General features: G+C 43.1%; 1 protein-coding gene across 1 annotated transcript in view; it reads left to right on the top strand.

The window, feature by feature from the left end:
* The window catches only part of LOC138528064 (guanylate cyclase soluble subunit beta-2-like), a 309,889-nt gene extending 291,001 nt beyond the window's left edge, over nucleotides 1-18,888 (top strand). Inside the window, exon 16 of the mRNA XM_069639510.1 lies at nucleotides 18,687-18,888. Coding sequence (XP_069495611.1) covers nucleotides 18,687-18,888 — 202 coding nt within the window. The remainder of the gene's footprint in view (nucleotides 1-18,686) is intronic.
* Nucleotides 18,889-21,491: the final 2,603 nt, after the last annotated feature.

Genomic DNA, 21,491 nt, shown 5'->3' with positions numbered 1-21,491 from the left:
TTAGATGTAAGTACATTCACTATTAAATAAATATAAATCACACCAAGCATTAGTTGTTCGTGTAAAGTAAATTAATTTATCAAGGTTAATAAACCTTGGACTTGAACTATATTGCAGACTGGATATGTAACACCAACATAATCTTAATTTCAGACAATTAAATTTAACACCAACACTCCTTCTTGCTAACTAGCAAGAATTCACATGAAATTGTAATACATTAAATCAACAACTCCACATTGATTAGGGTTGAATCAAGTCAAATGTTAGATCACACTGAGCACATATTTTTCATATGGAAATTTAAGGAGTTGTAACATTCATCATAGGCATATAGAATGTAAATATCACAATGATACTTCCGGAAATTCTTTGTTACAAACAATTAGATTCCCTATATTGATGTCCCCATGTGTTCCAATTCAGTGGGCAGTGTCCACTTTATTATAATGCCAACGCGTTTCGGAAAAAATCCTTCTTCAGGGCGGTTACTGCTGTACATACATTTTCATTCAAATTCAGTTTGAGTTACTGTGAATAAATACAAAAATGTGCAAGGGTGAGTCAAGCTGTACTCTTACTCCTCTCAACAGACAAGCATCTGATCATCCCACTATTCAAGAATAACACGGAACTGACCTTCTGTCAATCACCAAACGGGGGCCACAATGGTGTAGCCGAAGGCTGTACTGGAATATGATTGAATACGATAGAATGCACTCAAGGCTGAGGACAGGACCTCGCGCGGCCGCAACGGTCAAAAACCAGCTCAGAGTCAAATGGTAAACCACTAAAAAGGAAAAAATAGAAAAATCTAATTATCCAGTACATCCCGCGCCTGTACGAACTAAGCAAAATATCTAAATCCTACAGGGCACCATAATGTGAACAACATCACTTGTAAATATAAAGAATGTCCACAACAAACACTCCCCAATAACACAATCTACTACGCCTCACGTAAATAAGCCATGACTACATGCTCGTACATGGACTACACTTCACGGAGTGCACATCACGAGCAAAACAATATCACCTGCTGGTCATTGTAACTGTGTTCCTAAAAGCCCAACTTACATTGCATAGTATCAGCGCTGGGCGTCCGGCTGCAAGCGATGTATCGCTGCTGTGAGCCAAATGTTTATAAAAGAGTCAACGCCAATGGTGCACATGCGCACAACGTCACCCTGACGCCATGATGGTAGGGGCAACAATGTGTGTTGTCACGACGGCGGCAACGTCAACACACGCTGGGACCACTCCCTGCAGCTGGCCGTTGCAAATAACTCTGCGTGTACCTGAAGCCTGTTACGCAAAAGTCAGCGCGTTAAAATTCAGTACTGTGTTCGTGGAGCGTCGCTAAACAAAGTGAGTGTAGAACGGAGGAGGGACCAAGCGCCAACCATAGTAGACGCCTGTGTCCCTCCTTACCGTTCAAAGGTACCTAACGCTGTGGCTGACAGTATGTAACAAAAGAACAACTGTACAGCCAGGCTTACTACTAGATGTTGAAAACTAGAATACCACGTTAACGACTAAGCGAGTCCTGTCCTAAACCTTATATGCTCACACAATTTAAATGATCCCTTACAAAATGTAAAGGGATAACTTCCTAGTGTAAAACCCATACCACCCACTTACATAGCAAAACAACCAATGACAGCTTCACAGTGTATACAAATACGAATAGATGGTTGAGCATACATCAAGCAAAAAACCAAAATTCAAAAATAAAAATAAAACTAAAAATAAAACATTTGGACAGTGATACGGTCGTCTACCCCAAAGAGCCCGGGGAGGCTGGGCTAGACACAACAATGTATAGACCATTCATTTGGACAGTCAATTCAAACATATAGTGGCAATATGTTAGACATAGCACATAAAGTCTGTTTCGCAGTTCATTCCCTTTGGATACATGGAATCCAGATAATGAATCCACCACACTTCTCTTTGTTGTAATTTCCTGGTAATGTCTCCCCTATTCTTCAGGATGTCATGACTGCTCTTTGTCTCAGTATAATTGAAAGGAGGACAAACTTCTACTTTGTTTGCATACATAGGATTCTTGCACCATGGAGAGGTTAAGAGGCGGAGGGAGCTCGGATCGCAGTTGAAGTGTGCTGTGTCTATCCTAGGGTGTCATACTTCATTCTATGAGAATGTTCCCTCCCTGTGTGATCCTCCATGGGTGCACCACCTCCAGGGGGATTCTTGGACTGTGGCTGCATCACACTGGCCAAATGAGAAGGGTTCTCCCCTATGGTAAAAGGGATGGCATCCAAGGATTCAACACACACCCTTCCCCCAGTGTAACTGGTCTTTACTTCCGCCACAGGGAAACGGGATAGGAAGTCTACGTTTCCATGTTCCTTACCTCTTCTGTGTCCAGAAGCCAGTCCATTATCCTGGGGTTCATGTCTTTCCTGTTAACCATGTAAGGGGTGAATGATCGGTAATACGTTTAAACTTTATACTGAATAAATAATATTTAAGGTGTACTATGGCCCAATTAATGGCTAACACCTAAAATTCCACAGTTGCTTAATTCCTTCCCCGTGGGAAAAGCTTGCGGCTAATTAAAAGTATGGGATGCTCCACTCCCTCATATATTACATCGGTAGTACATCGAAGAACAAGGTAACGTTGACTACCTCGCGAGGTTCCCCTCTGAAGCCCCCATGTCCAACACGCATAGGGGAAGGGTATGTGAGAAACCTCAAGGTACTCTCACATCTACTCCCCAAGGATCTTCTGTTCAGGTGGCCGGGGAAGGGCCATCGCTTTTGGAACCTGACCCTGGGGGTTGGACAAGCGAGGGAGGATCACCTGGGTGGAGGGTCCTTGGGGATTGGAGAGAGGGTTCCTGAAGGCGAGACATGGTATCTCCCCCTTCACTAACACTAACCTACCCTACCCTACCCTACCCTCCCTCAGTCTTCATGGAATATTGTTAATACTATACCATTTTCACTGTAGTTTCCCACCAAATACTAAGAAGAGGAAGAGGCAGCTATGAGTAGTGCACACTTCCGATTGCAAACACCATTCTAGTACTGGGACGACGAAGAAAGGCCTGGAGGCATCCCATAATGATGATCAGGCATGACACATTAACAGGCTTATACAAGGTCGGGCAATTGAGTCTAACCCACTTCACCTGCAACCTGTTAATAATAGTAAAGTGTATAAAAGGTGGAGCCCAAAATCAGACAGCGATGGAGAGGAGAGAATCTGTTGTGTTGGGTCAAGACCATGAAGCCGAGATGCTGGCAATGATTCGGGGAGACCTGCAAGAGGGACTTTGTAGGACCGGGAATCCTCTTACTGGAAGGCGCACAGAAGGAGTAAGAAAAGCTGTCCACACCCAAGCCCGGGTGCAGCTAGAGTTGCAGAAGACACTGGAGCCAGAGAGGACGTGGACCGAGTGTGGAGCAGAGCAGAGAAGCCGGTGTGAGTGTGTGGGTGTGGAGACATTGCCAGCAAACTGGCAATTTGTTTCCTGTTCGGGGAGAGCCGATGAGAGGAGCTGCAAAGAACCAGTAAGTACCAGTAAGTGTCAGAACGCCCTGCGGAGACTGGAGCACCCCGAAGGGACTGCAAGTAAGTAATGGTCCACAAGCCCAAGTAAAGGCTACATCTATTGAATACCAAACTGAAAGAAAGCTGCTATTTAAATAAACTATGATGTGCTGAATGGTGAATGAGCACTCTGAGTCAAATAGACATATCAAATGGAACACTGCAGGAAGTGTTGTTTTGAGATTTATAAGTGCAAAGATAAGAAAAGCTTTCAATTTTAAACTGCAAATGTGAGAAAGAGTCACAAGTATGTGACAACCCAAGAACTGCTATCAAAGAGTGTTACTAATAATACAAGTGTGGAAAGCAAAATCCCAATGCAGACGAGTCTATGAGGGGCCCAACAAATTTGGGGAGTACTTATGGTTGCGCGACCTGTGATGGGTGGACCATGTGGTCTGACAACTGTGCCCAGACCAGAAAGTCTCCTAGTGGGAAAGTTACAAACATCAAGAATCAAGCCAAAGAAAAGGATAGGGTAAATGGTGGCGTGACCTGTGATGGGTGGACCGCGTGGTCTGAAAACTGCGCCTTAGACCAGGAAACCCTGAATGGTGAACAAGCTGTAAAGAACTTTGAAACAATTGGTGAAATAAACCGAAAGGTTGGTCAAATGGACCCAGTATTTTATTTTTGAACTTGGAGCAGATGAAACCAACTTGAGTGTTTTGTTAAAGTCTTGGGGAAGGGAACCCTGAGAGTGAAACAACCGGAGAACGCTGTCTTGAGGAAGGGAGTCTCTGAACCTCTGTTTTGTGAGAACTGTGCTATATTTGAATTTGGAAGTCACACAAAGAGGAGGTCTTGGAATTCCCTTCACCAAATTCAAATATAGCACAGTTCACACAAAACAGAGGTTCAAACTCAGAGAAGGTAATTTCAGAACTTGAACAAACACTAATGCAGTGAACCTCTATTGGAACTGTATTGAACTTGAGATAGGGAACCCAAGAAGAACAGAAACTGAAAGTAGCTTAGCTTTTACTTTTCAACAGTTATATTTTGCTGAGAAAATTCCCATACCATATTTAGTTATAGTTGTGAGGACAAGCATAGGTTTTGACACAAACTGACTTTTATTTTGGACTAGCAGACACAGTCTTTCCTTAGTTTCTTTAGGCAGGGAAAATCCCAATAAAGTATTGGGCAAGTTAGGTATTACACCATCCTGATCATTAATAGATCTTTGTTTCGAACTGCACATCTGTTGTCTGTGTCATCTCTTTTGATACCATGCCTGTCTTACAAGAGGCCTCCGGCTGGAGTCGGAATTCCTTTGTTTGGAGCATTCAGCACTGGTTTGTTATAAAGAATAGTTTTTAGTATGTCAAAACAGGCCTGATCCTTCTTTTCCCACTGTAATTTCTGCGGAGCCACATTCTTTAGCTTGTTGGTTAATCCCACTGCAATAATAGAATATTGGGGAATGCATATCTGATAGTATTTGAACAATCCAAGGAAAGCCCTCAAGTCTCTTTTAGTTTTTGGCACTGGAGTCTCTTGTAGAGTCCTAACGTTCTCTGATTGTGGTCTTACTAGTCCATTCTCTACAACAACACGAAAACAGTTAGCTTACGGCCGTTTGGGTTAGATGGCACTTCTTAGAATTTGTCGTAAGACCGGCCTACTGCAAGGCTTTCGTGACTCTATAAAGTTGAATCATGTGGTCTTCGCAGGTCCCACTGTGTATAATGATATCATTGATGGAAGTGCAATAAAAGCTTTAATATGGGCGCATTAATTTGTCCATGAGCCTTTGGAATGTTGTGGAGTCTCCATGCAACCCGAATGGAAGTACTTTAAATTGGAAAAGACCTCTTGGGCTCGAAAAGCCCGTTTTCTTTATCCTCTGGTTAAGGAGGACTTGACAATAGCCTTTAGTAAGATCGATTGTGGAGAAATAAGTGGCAGAACCCGGTCTTTCAATGAGATCATCAATGCGTGGAATTCGATAGTTGTCAAACTGTGAGATCTCATTGAGTTTGCGGAAATCAGTACAGAACCTCCAGGATTTATCTGGCTTGCCCACTAACACTATGGGGACATAAAATGGTTCAATTATGTCACTTTCCAGCATCTTTTCTATTTCTTCGTCAATTATATTTTTACAGGATTCTGGAATCCTGTAAGGCCTTAGGATTCTGGAATCCTGTAAGGCCTTAGGTTCACTACCTTTCCTGGAGGAGTGCCGACTTGGTGTACTATTCTTTGTTCTTCCTGGTTTTTTTAGTAAATACATTTGAGAATGTATTCAATACTTCTTGCATGTCTTCATTCTGGTTGAGGGGTAAGTCAGATGCAACTAAATTCACCCCATCAATTTACTCAGTTAAAAAGCTAGCCATTACTGCCAAGGAGGATTTGTCTGAATCCTCCTGCAGTGCTTTCAATAAGTTCAAATAATATATTTGGGTCTTTACCCACCTATGGGTTTGGGATATACGATAATTGGAGGGCCCAGTTTGTTCCAGTATCTCATATGGACCGTAACACCAGGTTAGCATCTTCTACTCCAATGTTGGCAGTAACACTGGAATATTTTGACCAACCGAGAAGGATCGAGTAACAGCCTTGTTGTTCTGGTGTCCCTTTTGATAATCTTGTGCTTTCTTTAGATGTTCTGAGACTATGGGCCTCATTATAAGTGTGCCGGTCTGGTAACAACAGTGCCGGCACGCATCAGGTCTGCTTACCGGAGTTGCTGTGCCCGGCAGGTGGCACCCATTATTAAGGGTGCCGGTGCTTCCGTGTTCCCCATTCCCATTCAGTCCTATTGGACTCAATGGGAATGGGGATTAACATTTACTGGCGCCTGAAAGTCTGATGGCAACCTGTCAGTTTTACCAGCATGGCTACTGCCGGACTTGTAATGAGGCCCTATATCTCTTTCAATACTCATGTGTTCTTTAATTCTCTGTACCGTCTGGGAGAGGGGTAATGCTGCTTCTTCTCTTTCTTCCTCTCTTTCTTCCTATGTTTTGCATAGCATGTCTAGTACATTGCATGGGTCTCTCTTGTACAGAAGTTCAAAAGGGGAAAATCTCAAGGAAGATTTGGGGGCCTTTCTTATGACACACAACGCCCAGTGAACCATAACATCCCAGGTTTTGCCATCCCCAGTGACTAGCTTCTTCAAAACGCTTTCTCATGTCTTGTTGAAGTGTTCAACTAGTCCACCTGTTTGGGGGTGGTAAGCTGAGGTTCTCTGTGTTTTCATTTGCAAAATGTCTTTCGCCTCCCCCATGATCTTGCTCATAAAATCAATTTACTGATACATTAGGATCTCTTTTGGGAATCCTACCCTGGACAGAATTGGAATGAGGTATTTAAGAATGTGTTGGGAAGAATTATTCTGCATCGGAAAGGCCTCCGGGTAGTGGGTGACATAGTCTATAATTACAAGTATGTAGCTATTCCCCATTTTTAATGTATCCAAAGGTCCCACAATGTCTATCGCACTGCGCAAGAAGGGGACCTCTGTTATTGGCAGAGGCTGTAAAGTGGCAGGTGTAACATTAATATGGGTTGTCTTCTGACATAGCGCACATGTAGATATAAAGTTGTGAACATCCGCATACACACCTGGCCAGTAAAAGCAATGTACTACTTGGCCCTGCGTTTTGGCTGTGCCTAGATGACCTGAAGTTAAGAGTGCATGTGCAATCTCTAATACCATTTCTCTATGGCTTGTAAGGATGACTATTTGTTATCTTGATTGTCCCTCATTAGTAATATCCTCTTGATACAGTAAGCTGTTCTTAAGGTAAAAGAAAGGTCCTCCCCTATCTCTACCTTCTTGCTTGGGTACAACCTTTAACAATGCTTCAACAAGGATGGGCTCATTCCTTTGCACAAAGGCAAGGCCAGGGAGTGTCTCAGGAATGTCATCTTCCTTATCTTTAGTGTGAACCTCACTAAGGGCCTCAACTACTTCATCAGCTTCACCATCCCCAATATCACCCCTCTCGGTGGTCTCACTTCACTTTGCTTCTTGGAATCTGGGAACAAGGCCAGTTTCTAATATACTTTGCGCTACTTTTTCACCAGCTTTTACTCGGTAGGGAAGTTGGCCCATATTTCCAGGCTAATACAGACTTAGATTTGAGTCCCTTTTGGTGCTATTAAGACTGTAGGTATTAATTTTCTTTTTCCTGGGTCTATGATCATGTCTCGACTACTGGATAGATCAAACCCTATTGACTCAGTTGTGGCTACTGAAGGGTTTGTGGCTCTTGCACTCAATTGGATAAATTCTAGGATCCCCTAGTTTGTGTCAACTAGTCCGAATCCCACCTCTGACACCACTTGTGAGGGTGCAGTAGTGAGAGATCGACACACAGGTGGCATTTTTGTTGCTACAGACTTTTATTAAAGAACAAATAGGATTGGGGAAAGGCATTACTAGCCCTAACACTAAGAGAAGTGTCCCTGTCTCAAAATAAATCTTAAATCGGTCTGTCAGAATTTCAAAATAAACATAAGTCCGCCGTTGTGTCACAACTCTAACTCTCGCCCTCACACTAATAACAAAGTATGAGGTGCAAAGGGGTTGTCTACTCAGCAGGTTCTTCTTTTCAGAGCTCCAAACACAAAGTTCCAAATGGTGCAAAAACAAAGTTCCACAGGGTTCAAGAAAATGTTTCTGTTCGCTTGACTTCTCACGATGTTCACAAGTTCCAAGAGGAAGTGCCTACTTTCCCTTGGTTCCACGTCCACTTCCTAGAGGTGTTAAGAAAATAGCTCCCTTCTCTCAGCTTTGCCACAATGTTCACAATCCCATGGGTTGTCTCTCTTCCCCAGATTCTCTTCCTTTTACACATCCAACTGGGGTCACTCTTTTCCTCAGTACTGTGATTAAGAAGAGGAGCTACAACTGTTCTTCTAATATTGGTGCGAGAATTCTGTTTCCAGGTACACTTGATGTTCTTTGCTGCCAAGTAATACCTTCTGCAACAACTGTCCTTCTTTATGTGGGTACGAGCACCAGACTCACCTGGCTTTAACAGTTCTCCTTCTTGGTCGACTTGGTGCACTCTCCTGCCAGGTATGACCTATTGCACTGTCAACCTGGTTCACCTTTCTCCCAGGTACTGAGACAATGAAGATGAGCAAGTGATGTATTTCCTTCGGTAGTTCTCTTTTTTGGTAGGCTTGGTTCACTCTCCTGCCAAGCACTACAATATATGATCAAAAATGTAAGAGCTCCTCCACTAATACTTTCAGGGTCCGAGACCCTAACTTCAGGGCATTCCTCCCCCTTCTTCAGTTGCCTTTGCCTCTTCTTATTATCGGGGTCCCAGACCCTAAGTTCAGGGTATTTCTTTCCCCTTTCTGCTTGCCACCACTTTGTCCGCTTATCAGGGTCCCAGACCGTAGGTTCTGGGTATTCTCTCCCCTTCCTGCTTGCCACCACTTCTTCTGCTTTCCAGTGATTCCCTGTCCCTTTTCCTACCTGTGTGTTTGGTTTGCAGGGGCTTCCACTTTCCCCCAGCTTCCTTCATCAACCGCAGGACTCGTCATGCTTGGGAAGGTTTTGTTTGGTCTGCGCATGTCTGCAGCACTGCCGTCCCTTCCAGCATCTCAGGACCAGCTCTGGAGCTCTCTGCTTCTTCCTGGGCATCCCAGCTTTTCTCTGGTGTCCGGCTGACACAGTGCCTTTCCTCATGGCCATGGTTCCTCAAGGGAGGACTAGTGCTTGTTCGGAGTCCTTCCTGGCTTTCTATTCATTCATCAGGATTGGCTAAGTAGTATAGGCTGGTCTTCTCACTGCGGTTGCACGGGATGTTCTTCTACACTCTACATCTTCTTTGTCGCAGTACTATTCTTCAGGATATGACAACTGCTCTTCTTCATTTTAGTATAATTAAAAGGAGCACAAACATCTACTTTATTTGCATATATAGCACTATGGAGGATTCTTGCACCATGGAGAGGGTAAGAGGCTGAGGGAGCCAGGATCTTGGTTGAAGTGTGCTGCTTTCAAGGGTGTCATCCTTCCTCCCATGAGGATGTTCCCTCCTCATGTGATCCTCCCATGGTGCACCACTCCCAGAGGGATTTCTGGACTGTGGTGCACCTCCCTTCCCACATGAGAAGGGTTGGGCAACATCCAAGGATTTATCACAGTACATAAATAGTGTATTCTGATGCTGTGTAGTCAGGAAAAAGATTGTGTTTCTCCAAGTTCTTACTTGGATTATACCAGAGTGTTTCAATAGGTGAAGATCTTCAATGAACCCTTTGTTTTATTTTGCCTTAATGGTGAACAATTTGTAGAATACTGGGATTTAATCATAAACAGCAATGGCCTTGGTATAGCTTATAACACTAGAATTCTCTGATTATGGCCTCTGTCAATAGAACTGAATATTTGCTTATGGACACTAAAGGCAGATAAAGCGGGAAAACTTCTGGCATCAACAGATTTTCAAATGGTCAGGAAAAGTATCCTTTTGCCAATTATATGAGCTATTAACATCCAGCGCTGCTATCCTACTTTTATTTGTTTAATGTGTGCCAATTCAGCTTGTGCTTCGTGAGCACTACTGCACTTTCGTGAATCATGCTAAGAAATAGGTCAAAGGAACCAATAGGGTCACTATTATTTTTTTATAAGTATTACAATATTTGTATGCTTGAGAAAAGTATGCATTCTAGGCTGTTATTGGCTGGTCAATATACTGTTTTTGATAGTATTTGATTAATATCTACACTGAGAGTACTATCTACTTCATATGTTTTGAATTGGTAATGATGTCTCAAATGTTGTTTGAATTGTTGCACTGAGCTTTTATGAGATATTCTGTTTATCCGATATAACGTTTTACTGACTGACTGAAATGGTTAGCCGGAGGTGGAGAGACTGTTCTACCATCCTTACCTCCTCCTTAAACTTGGTTTGCTGATAATGGCATCTCTGTTTTGTAAAACAGATGCAGGACTCATAACTTGGATGAGATTAGTTTGGTAACTCTTTAATAACAGCATTGCCGGGTGAACACAGAAACAAACCGTGCATCAACCCCAAAGCAATCCAAGACAAAGGGCCTCATTACACGGTAGGCGGTAAGGGTTAACGGTCACCGGTAATGGTACCGGTGACCGTTAACCCTTACCGCCTTACTACGAGGTCCCTTAGCGGGTTGGAGAATTTAACGCCTGCTTTTTGCAGGTGTTAAAAACCAACCCGCTAAGGGACCTCGGTGCTAATTACGGCACCGCAAATCTGCGGTGCAGTAATTAGCACCTTCCCCATTCCCATTATGCCCTATGGGGCAAAAATGGGAATGGGGAAGGGCAATGGGGGAAGGGGGAATTACCGCCCCACCAACCTTGGAATAGGGCGGTAATTCCCCTTTCCACCAAGGCGGTGCCGGTATTTTACCGGCATGGACCAAGGTGCTATGAGCACCTTGGTCCACCGCCTACCGTGTAATGAGGCCTTTTGTTACTGCGTCCCTCTGCCACCAACCTTTATTCTTTTTCAGTACATTGACGCCAATACGGGTAGAAGATTTCATGACTTTACTAAGAATGATTTCAGTCCACCCAATTATCACAGTGGCCTTATATGCAAAATCAGGCAAACCTAGACTCCCAAGATCATTTCCTGAGCCTTCAAGATATAACCAGCACAAGTGTGCACGCTTAATAGCAAGTGTACACACTCTATCATTATTTGTTTGAAATAACTGTTGTTTGTGCAACATGCGAATAACTTTGGCAGTGTAAGCATATTTGTAATTAGTGTCTCTGAGTCAGCAGAATACAAAATGTGCCCATCAATATAGCATTTGTTGCCAAGTTTCACCTTTCCATCCTGACTGGAAGCATATACTTCAAAATGGAGTCTCTCTAAACTACATAAGGCCTAGTACTATATAAAGATGCATAGGGTGTCATTATGACTTTGCCAGTGCGTAAATAATGTGCTGGTATTACCGTATACTGGCACATATCCGCATCGGCAAAGTACAAGTTTGTCAGTGGGGTGGAGAAATTCAAACATGCTACAGGCAAAAAATAACCAAATCCCCCAGTCCTATTGGACTCCATGGAATGGGGATTTACCGCCCTTACCAGCACTCATAATCCTGTGGTAATTCCGCCAGACTGAGTGCCAGTAATGGTAACACAGTTTGGCAGTATCCTGGCGTATTTACCGCAGGATACCGGCAAACGTGTAATGAGGCCCATAGTCTTTCTCAAATTAGTAAACTTCTTCCACTTACATTTTGATTTTCTCACAACTACAATTACATCTTTCATTAAGATGCTTAATACATTTATTTGCATCTATCTGCATTTTCCTTCCACAATTCTCTCTCTGTCATGTCCTCATGTGTCCTTATGATATGATATGGAATTTATAACGTGCCTATACACAAGTGTTTCAAGTTATGTCATCGTAACACCCTTCCGATTACCGTCTAGCAAAGGTACCGAGCAGAAAGACAGTTCAGTAGACTGACAAGTCCATCCTCAAGCCTTTTTTCAATGAAAGTTTTATTACATTTTGAGAGAAAAGAAAAACTACAACATACCATATAAACGCAATCAGAAGAATAATTGCAGCATCAAAGTAAAACAGTTCAAGAAAACATTTGTGAGGTTGATAATCTTCACCACAGCGAATAAAAAGAAAAAGAAAAAACATACCAGAATCGACAAATCCGAAATGTTTTGCTTTTATGTGGTACTGAGATAGTCATTTACGAGGAACTGCCATAACAGTACTACCTCACCATACAATGGTAACAGTTGGGAAATTGTATGATTACCTGGGCATATGATTTCAGTGTGTGTAAAATGCCTAGCAAATACGTAGACAAGCCAGAACCGTTGCCCTTGTCAATGATTTTGTATTCAGGTCCTCAGTACAAGGAACAGATATAAACCAAGTGACTGAAGGCACAATTGTTAAAATATTGTATTATACCAGTAACACATTTCATTTAGAGCTGCAATTAAGCCATTCACTCTTAGAAATAGCATTGGCAGACCAAAGTGTGATGTCAGAGCTTGATATAGCTAGTTCACAGATATCCCAGGAGGATGGGCTGGGTAGGGACAGGCAGTGGACGGGACTGGCACTAGGGATTAGCATGTCCATGGGCAGTCAATGGGAGGGTAAATGACAGATGGGACACATTGAATCCCAAATCCATGGGACACATTCCAGCCCCGTTGGGGTGCAAGCCTGATTGGAAGTGGCTGAGGAGGTCATGTGTGGTGATTTGCTGCTGGGGTTCACTTGTGACAAGGTGTTTCATGATTCTGATGAATCATAGATGGCAGGATTGTGATGGGTCAATAGTTTTCGGAGAGTGTGGAGTCGATTGATGGTTTCTCAAGGAGGGGAGACATTTGTCCTGTTTTGAGTGCAGAGGGGGTGGTGCAGTGTAAGAGATAGAAGTTGATCATGTTGACCAAGTGTGGAGCCACAGTGGTGATGCAGTGAGGTGCAGCCTAAGCTGGCTCTGTGTCCCACGGGAATGTGCTTATTTAATTTTGATTGTGGGGTGGTGAGACATTTCAAGCAGACTTTCGTCCCACCCCATAAACATAAACATTTAAATGCTGGATGATCTCAGGATAATAACATTTGGTGCGTGTATCCCTAGTTTACTTTTGTTAAATCTATTGGGGGTAATAAGAAAATGTTGACCATCAGTCTATGCTTAATCACTTAGTCTAGATAGTATCAGAGTTTAGGTTGATGAATGACATCATTCACTCTGAGGGTGAAGTGTAGCCATCATTATCTCCCCTTTCATCTCTCATCTTTCCCTCACCCGTTCTCCCTTTCTCTGTCTCTCTCTCTTTCTCTATTTCTTTCTCTCGTTTTCTCTGTCCCACTCGCTCTTTCCAACAAGGTTTCTTAGGGTAGGCCACTTTAACCTATACATGCCTCTTATGTCCTGTTAGGCCAGACATAGATTTTAAATGTATAATTGGAGCAAAGGTTTGTCAGGTGGTCTGGGATTCTGAACTTGGTCTGGTCAGTAGCTACAGTACGTTAACTCCCTGGCATCTAATTGGCTACAAACATGTACTTAATTTCCCAGGATGTACAGGTTCTCATTTCATTCTCTTTATCTGGGGACTTGGGATTCAATTCCTATCAAGAAAAGGTATTTTTTCAATCTCTTCATTAGATGAGAATGGGGGTAAGGAGGGTTAGAGCTCAGTTCGCTCTCTATAATACTTCACTCCACTCAATCTCTTTCTCTGAGGCACCTGGGAACTCAGACTTCAATTCCCAGTGTGCAATGATTCCTCAATCAGCCTCTTTCTCAGAGGACCCTGCGAAGTCGGTCTTCAGTTCTCAGTGTACAATGAATCTTCACTCAGATCTTTTCTCAGATGGACCTGGGAACTCCCATTTCAATGTCCAATGTTGCTCAACTCAATCACGTTCTTAGTACTACTAGCAACTTGTCATTTGAGCTCCTATGGTCAGCACTTCTCAACTCAGTCTACCAGGCACTGGGTGGTTTCTCCCTGGACTTGCTCCTGTTAATGCTGCTAATTGGCATTTAGTCTCCATCCCACATTCCCTGCTCTGGTCACCTCTTCTTATCCTTTCTGGCATCCGTTCTCAGGTGCCCATTGCTCAATCACTGGATTTATCTTCAGCTTTATGTATCTCTATTGTTTGGCTATGCATGCATGCCCCTATCTGCATTGGCCATCTCACCCCTTCTTGCGTGGCATCCACACCTCTCAGCACAACATTCATTGCGTCTCTGACCGGCCCCAGTGGCTTTGCTCAAGCTACCGCCCCTCCCAGTGACAGTCTTCAGGAGTCGCTGTGTCTCTGCAACGTCCATGATGGCTACTCAATTCTGTTTTCTAGTCACCAGTTATAGCTTCAGAGACCATCATGGGCGCATGTTCAGCATCTCCAGAACCTGCATTATTCTCTTCGCTCTGGTTTTACCATGGCTCTCAAGCAGAACATAGCTTCCTGCTGGGGTCCGTGCCCCACATTCCCTCCCACTGGTCTTTCCTCCCTTTCATCTCTCTCCAGAGGGCACACATCCTCTTAACATCCATAATTAGATTGTTTAACTCTATGCATCACATTTGCTCCATTAACATGCAGGTCGTTCTTTAATTACAGGGTTCTTGGGTCATCAGCAGCCAAGTGTAAGCCTTGATTGTAGGACATTGATTCCTGTTTGTGAAGCAACATGTTGCAACAAACACACAATAAATATACTTGTGGGTGTTCAGGGAGAAGATTGTCTTTTAGTCCAAGAAACTTTGGCCTGACTCAATAAGCCCATGCCTCACTTCTAAAGAGACTTTCTTTCGATTGCTGCATGAGAATAATTCAGAGAGTAGATCTTGAGCTAAATGTTGCCTATGTTTCACGGAAAACACTTAAAAAAAACACCCCTAGGGCAGCAAAAAAGTAGATCAAGTGCAACAAAGCTGGAGGACACATCATTAAAACCTTAGAGGATTATGGCATGATCATTGGCTTGTCTCAATTTGGATCAGACCTCCTGGCCTAAAAATGCAATATTAATAGTGAAATGAGTAAATGTTCAATGTTCTCTGGTTAGCCTGCTTAAAATTGGTGTACATTTTTGATGAAGGCGATAACAAACCTGCAGCCTTTCTGGGACATGGCCTCAGAACCAGGCAACATGATGGTAAAACTAAGGCACAGAAGGCCAATGCAGATATCTTACTGTTAAAGCAGAATATAACCTTGTGTATTTCTACAGTTCTATATCCAAGTTCACAGGACTGATCGTTCTCCTAAAAAATGTGTAGATATTCAGAATGGTTCAGCAACCTGCCGCTTCCCTTAGCCAAGCCTTTGGATTCTTAGTTTTTTTGTAGAACAGGCCTTGGCAGGCGTCATATGGTCAAAATGTCAGGAGCCTAAGCATTAATACTTCTGTATGGTGTTGGTATCTCTGGAGCATGTTTAGTGATTTTATTGAGATCCCAGTGCATAGACCATTGTAGTAGTCCTTGTGTGATATTGCCATGACTCAAGCCAACACGATTTGTAGTTAAGTTAAAGAAAATGCAGTATTGCACAAAGTGGACAGAGTTGACGCAATAGTTTTTGTAACTGTGATTACCAGTGAGGTAAAATAGAGAAACTGTGAGAGCTTCACCTATGGCTGTCAAGCCAGACTACTGGTCTGATTGGCCGGCGTTCTGAATCATAACAGTGGAAGAGAGCAGGAGAAGGACCTACTGGGCCCATAAACATTATCTCTGCCTTTGATCCACTAAGCCACAATTTTTCATAAATGCATGGATCCATTTGGTCGATCAGTTAACCCTTTACTTAGCGTTCTACCCAACCACATTAAATCATAAAATCTAGTTAGGTTTTAAGCATATCCACTACGACTTCCGACAAATTGATTTGTTTGAGCAGTCTGTGGTGAACCTGTACAATGTGGGTATGTGCTTCACTCAAGTGTTAAACTCTGATGACCGAGGAACAAAAGCTGTCTCCTTCCTCTCTCAAGCAACCTAGTGCAACCACAAACATGAGGGAAAAGTGATTTCTCCTATCTACCATCCTATCTACCATGCTTGGTTACAAAGCTAAAGGCAAAGGTTCACCTTAATAGGGAGCAGAGATAAGGGGCTGCAAAGGATTGATGAGAAATGACATTGGCTTTTGAAATAAATTCTTGGTCCCCTAAACTCAGTATTGTATGAGATAGTATCCTTGAATATGGGCATACCCCACTTGATGGTGAAATTGCTTTAGTCTCATTACTCCACTGGATACTTTCAAGGACTAATATATGCAACATTTAGTAAACGTATTATGAAAGAGATATTTTCACTTGTTACAGAGGGGACATTGCTGGGTTTGGCTATGTGAAGAGACTCTTGATCTAAAACAATAACAAGAAGGTTTCTCACTGCAACCATTATTGATTTCTTTCCGTGCCAAGATTGTTCTTAGTGTATTTTAGGGAATAGAATTGTGGGCCGACGAGACCACAAAGTGACTGCAAATTTTGGGAGTGGTTATGTGGGACATCATCAGAACAGTTTTCGAAACATTTATCAGGAGGCATATTGGGAGCTAATAGTTATTTAAGATTTTCTTATGTTAAGTATTGAATTATTATTGGTTGTGTATTAATGATATGGGTCATTTATAACGCGCTTAATACCCAGAGGTTTCTAAGCGCGGACCCAGGGACTGAACCTGTGTTGCTCGTGTCGTCTTGCTTCTGAGCTATCCTCCCGAGACAATAATAAATGTGTTAGTTACAGGGGTTTTTACTATGATGACTGGATCAATATGTTAAGTGAAGAATGGAATGTGGTTAACATTTGTAAATATTATGAAGGTTTGAACAAACCCATCAATAAACTTAAAATAAAAAAATAAAATACATTAATTCATTCTTGGTGGAAAATGGGCTAGGTACCATCTGGGAATCTCCAAGCTGCCGGTTCAAGCACTTCAATAAGCTTTCCTGTTTTTCAAATTACATGGAAGCTTGACTCATGTGTTCAAACCTTCTGTGTCCCTTTACTTAAAGATGACTCTATACTTGACTATTAAACTATATGTCTGAAGATTTCTAACCCAAAAGAATGGTTCTTATTTTCTAGAATTAGAGTAGAAGTACTCTGACCTGGTGATCTAAGGAATTAGTGGACTGGAGGCAAGGAGACAAAGTCTGGCCCTGTAATATTTCTACTTTCCAGAGGTTTGAGCATATGCTCTGGTTCTGCCTCTGATACACTGCAGAAGATAATTGCTGTGGGTCTTAAAGAGCCTGGTAGCAGTCATCCCATCAAAAGGAACCTAAACCTTTTAAAAGTGCAAGACAACCATGTGATTTAGAATTTTTTTTATTTCTGGCAAAACGTATTCAAACAAGGCAAACAAATTGCAAGACTAAGGCCCACATTCTGAGGTTGGCGGTAGTCATGGCGCTATTTGCGCCATGACTACCACCAATAACGGGACCATGTCCGGTCCCATTCAGTGGGGACTTACTGGTCCAGTCCGACCTTGGCGGGACCGGTAAATCCCCATTGTAAAAGCTATTCCCCATTCCCATTTGAGCCCCCATAGGACTCAATGGGAAGGGGGAAGGCGCCAATAATGGTACTGCAAATTGCGGCACCGTTATTAGCTCTGAAGTCCCTTAACGGGACCCTGTCCATAACGCCTGGTTAAGGAAGGGACCCGCTAAGGGACCTCGGAATAGGGCGCAAAGGGATTACCGGCACCGATTGTGATTCTACTATAATGGGTTATGGCAATGCCAATTTTAGTGTGGACGTTTTCGCTACCTGTGTAGGAATGCTGGGGTAGAATTTGCAGGCATTCCCAAATGTAACGATTTTCCAGTAGGAAGTATGGGTAACATTTGGTTGGCAATATTTTCTATTCAATTACGCAAACATTTATTCCTATGGAAGAAATATCCTTTGGTATATTTTAACAGATTTAAGATATATTTTGGCAAGGAAACCATTATATAGATAACTACCTCATAGGTCCTCCAGGTTTGAGCCAGGTACTCAGGCTGCTCGCCATGTCTGCCACCCAAGGAGGTAGTTATCGCTATTACCACAGAGGGGCTTCATCCTGGGGTGCCAATAGTTTTTAAGGGAAAATTAACTCTATTTCCCTTAGAAAGACTACAAACCTAAGATGGCCACCCCCAAAGTAGAAAAGGGATATTGTTCCTTTTCTCTGTCTAGGGTAGCCAGGCGAGTGGTCAGTCAGGTAAATAAGAGTACAATAATGGGCAGGTGGTGGGAGGAGTGGGTGCGAGGTTTGGGATCAGGCTAGGCTAGGTGGGGGCCGAGGGCAATGGCAAATAAATGGCACACCCAGGAGAGAGGATGAGAATGACATGGAATGAGGCAGGTTCCTGGCAGTACACACAGACATGTTCCGTGCATCCTTATTAGCCAGCGCACCCCCACCCCTGGACCCTAACATTAATTAATTTATAACCCTTATGTATGATACTTTGTTGTTATATGGAGTTTTTACTGAAAGAATAACTATATTAGTAAATTATATTATATGAAAGATTATATTAATTCAGTTGAAGGTGGAATTTTGTTTTTTTACTTCATAGAGCTCTCGAATACCAACATTTTGAAATAGCTGAACGTGGAGAAATTGAAGTTAAAGGAAAAGGAAAGATGAGTACATACTTTTTGATACAGAATTTACGTGCATCTGAAGATGATATAATGGGGAGATCAGCGAGGGACACTTTCCAGCCCAAACACATGGCCGAGAAAGGTACGTTCAGCCTTGGTGGCAACCATAAATGACCAATCGTGTCTCTTCCTTCAACATTGGGGTGAAGGTTACAAAAGAGGTGAAAAGATGTTGGAACAAAGGGAGCTCAATTAATATGCATTTCTCCCTGAAGGAAAATAATCTCTACCTTCAAATGCTTTGAGACAATGTTAAAGCTATTGAGGTACAAGCCGATGGAGTGTTTTGCCATCGATCGAACTTTGAGATTCATTGAGTAAGTGTGCTCAATAGGGTTCTCATTTAGTCCATATGCTACAAGAATTGGACAAACCTCATAAAAGAATGTCTATTTCTTTAACAGCGCTGCTTTCTATGTCTATTTCTTTCCCCTTCTTTAAGTGTAACAGGCAATGCTGGTCTTGTATTTCCCATAACATTACATTCCTTTCCTCTAATGATTAACCCTGTAGCACTGGGTGATATCTCTTGGTCAATAAGCCATCCATGCATATCTATCTGGAACATATCCCACTATCTTCTCTGGTAATCCGGTCAACCACACACACGGTGAAGAATTCTAAATGCTTTCCTGTCCTCTCTGTCTTGCTTTCTGTTGCTTGATTATGCTTCATGAAAGTGGAGGATTTTTTAAACTGTTCAGAGTCATGCTGGAAATTCAATAAAATCCACTTACAATGACCTAACATTTGTGGTTCACCTTATTTTTTTGGGGGATCTCCATCAATGAAAATATGCTGTGGAAAAGTATGGGTGAGGGGCACAAACACGTGATTGTTTTCCATTTACAAAATGTGAAGAAATCAAAATTAATATTTTCCTTTTCAGAACTATGTTGACCTGGATTCATAGCAGGGCTTTACTTGGGCTGGGCTAGATAGACTAGAGCCCTGGCATTCTCACAAAAATGATCCTGAACTGGTGCTCCTTCTCTCCCCCACTACCAAGCAACCAAGGCTGTTTTTCTGTGCGCGCTTCTGGAGGGCGGTGCTGGAGAAATGCAGCATCTATCCATTACAAAGTATGAAATTAATGCTTTTAAGGGAATTAGATGGTGTTTTTCCTTCAAGAAGAGCAACCCAGCTATGGCTGTTCAAAGGAGTACATAAGTCTCGTGGCTTGAAATGAGCATTGAGTGCAGTGTGCTTTACGTACTTGGAAGGATAGCATACGTAATCACTATCACAGGCATATTGGTGAAATATAAACATCTATGGTCATTCTTATGTTTCTACAATTCTCTATGATTTTATGCAAAGCAGTTAGGAATCCACATTAGTGGTATTTGTCTCGCTCCCCTTTTTCGTTGGTGATATATTCATAGAATGAGGGTGATTTACTCACTGTATGAATTGGTTATGAACTGAATGAGAGTGTTTATTTACTGAATTTTATTTATTGTCAAAACAAGCTAGAGACCATGCTGAGTTATCCAAAGAATGTTTGAAGGGTCCAATAATGTGTGTTTGGGACATGGGGCTCCCCCTTAGGCCACACTCAGCACTCTCTAGCCCTTGCCCTGAACTTAGACTATTCCATCTTGTTAGATCTGTCCTCTCTATTTCGGATCCCAATCAAAGCACTGGCTCATAGTCACTTTAAGAGTTAATCTCCAGCGTTCTCATGCAAGTCTTTGGGCCTCATTACGAGGTTGGAGGTTAGGGAAAACCGATGCCGGTAAAGGATTACCGGCATCGCTTAACGCCCCGGGCTATTCTGACCTGCCAACCCGCTATTAGCGGCACCATAAATAACGGTGCCTCTAATAGCGGCATGGGCGCGGGCACGTGATCCTTAATGCCGGCAATACCAGCATGGCATAAACAGGAGGACATCACAAGTCAGGCGGACATGCAAATACCGGCATGAAGAAGGCACTGAAAGTGGATACCGGCATGCCGGCAATACCGGCATCGCGAACCACCCGTAAACTGCCATGTGCAGTGTTCTCAACTGCCACAGGTGCACACAATCAGCACAGGTGGAGTCAATGTAGACTGGGCCAGCACAAAAGGAGAACACCACACCCCTTCCCACACCCCTTCCCACACCAAAATGATTCTGATACTAGTAGCAATGCTGGGGCTGGAGGACATGCTTGCATTGCTACAACAGCAACAACAACAGGCAGCACAGAGGAGACGCAGGAGGAGAAGGAGGGTGAGTCGGGCACAGCATGCCCCACCAGTGCAGGCAGTTGTACTAGGCAGGCAGCCCCCAAACCCTCCCATCAGAGCCAGTCCATTCAACCTAACCCCTGAGCAGATCCACACCCTGTAGCATCTGGACCGGGACACCATCACCACCATTGTGGACATGATACACAATGACATCGCCAGCCTCATAGAAATCAGTACAGCCATCCCCCCTCTACTGAAGGTGGTGTCTGTGATCCACTTCCTGGCCACAGGCACCTACCAGCACACGGTAGGGCAGATGCATGGCATATCACAAGCATTTTTCTCACGCACGCTGAATCAAGTGCTCGATGCCCTCCTGAAGCACACAAGCGACCACATATCCCTACCACGGACCGCCCAGGAGATCTCCAACAACAAAATTGGCTTCCATTCACTCGCAGGCATCCCAAATTGCATCGGTGCCCTCAACTGAATTGGTGGAATTGGTGGTCCCACATGTGATGGAGGTAGTGTAC

The sequence above is a fragment of the Ambystoma mexicanum genome, chromosome 7q (assembly GCF_040938575.1).
Source record: "Ambystoma mexicanum isolate Mex_15411 chromosome 7q, UKY_AmexF1_1, whole genome shotgun sequence".
Taxonomy (NCBI): Eukaryota; Metazoa; Chordata; class Amphibia; order Caudata; family Ambystomatidae; genus Ambystoma; species Ambystoma mexicanum.
The sequence above is the reverse complement of the archived record's forward strand: the minus strand, read 5'-3'. Positions and strand labels throughout refer to the sequence as shown.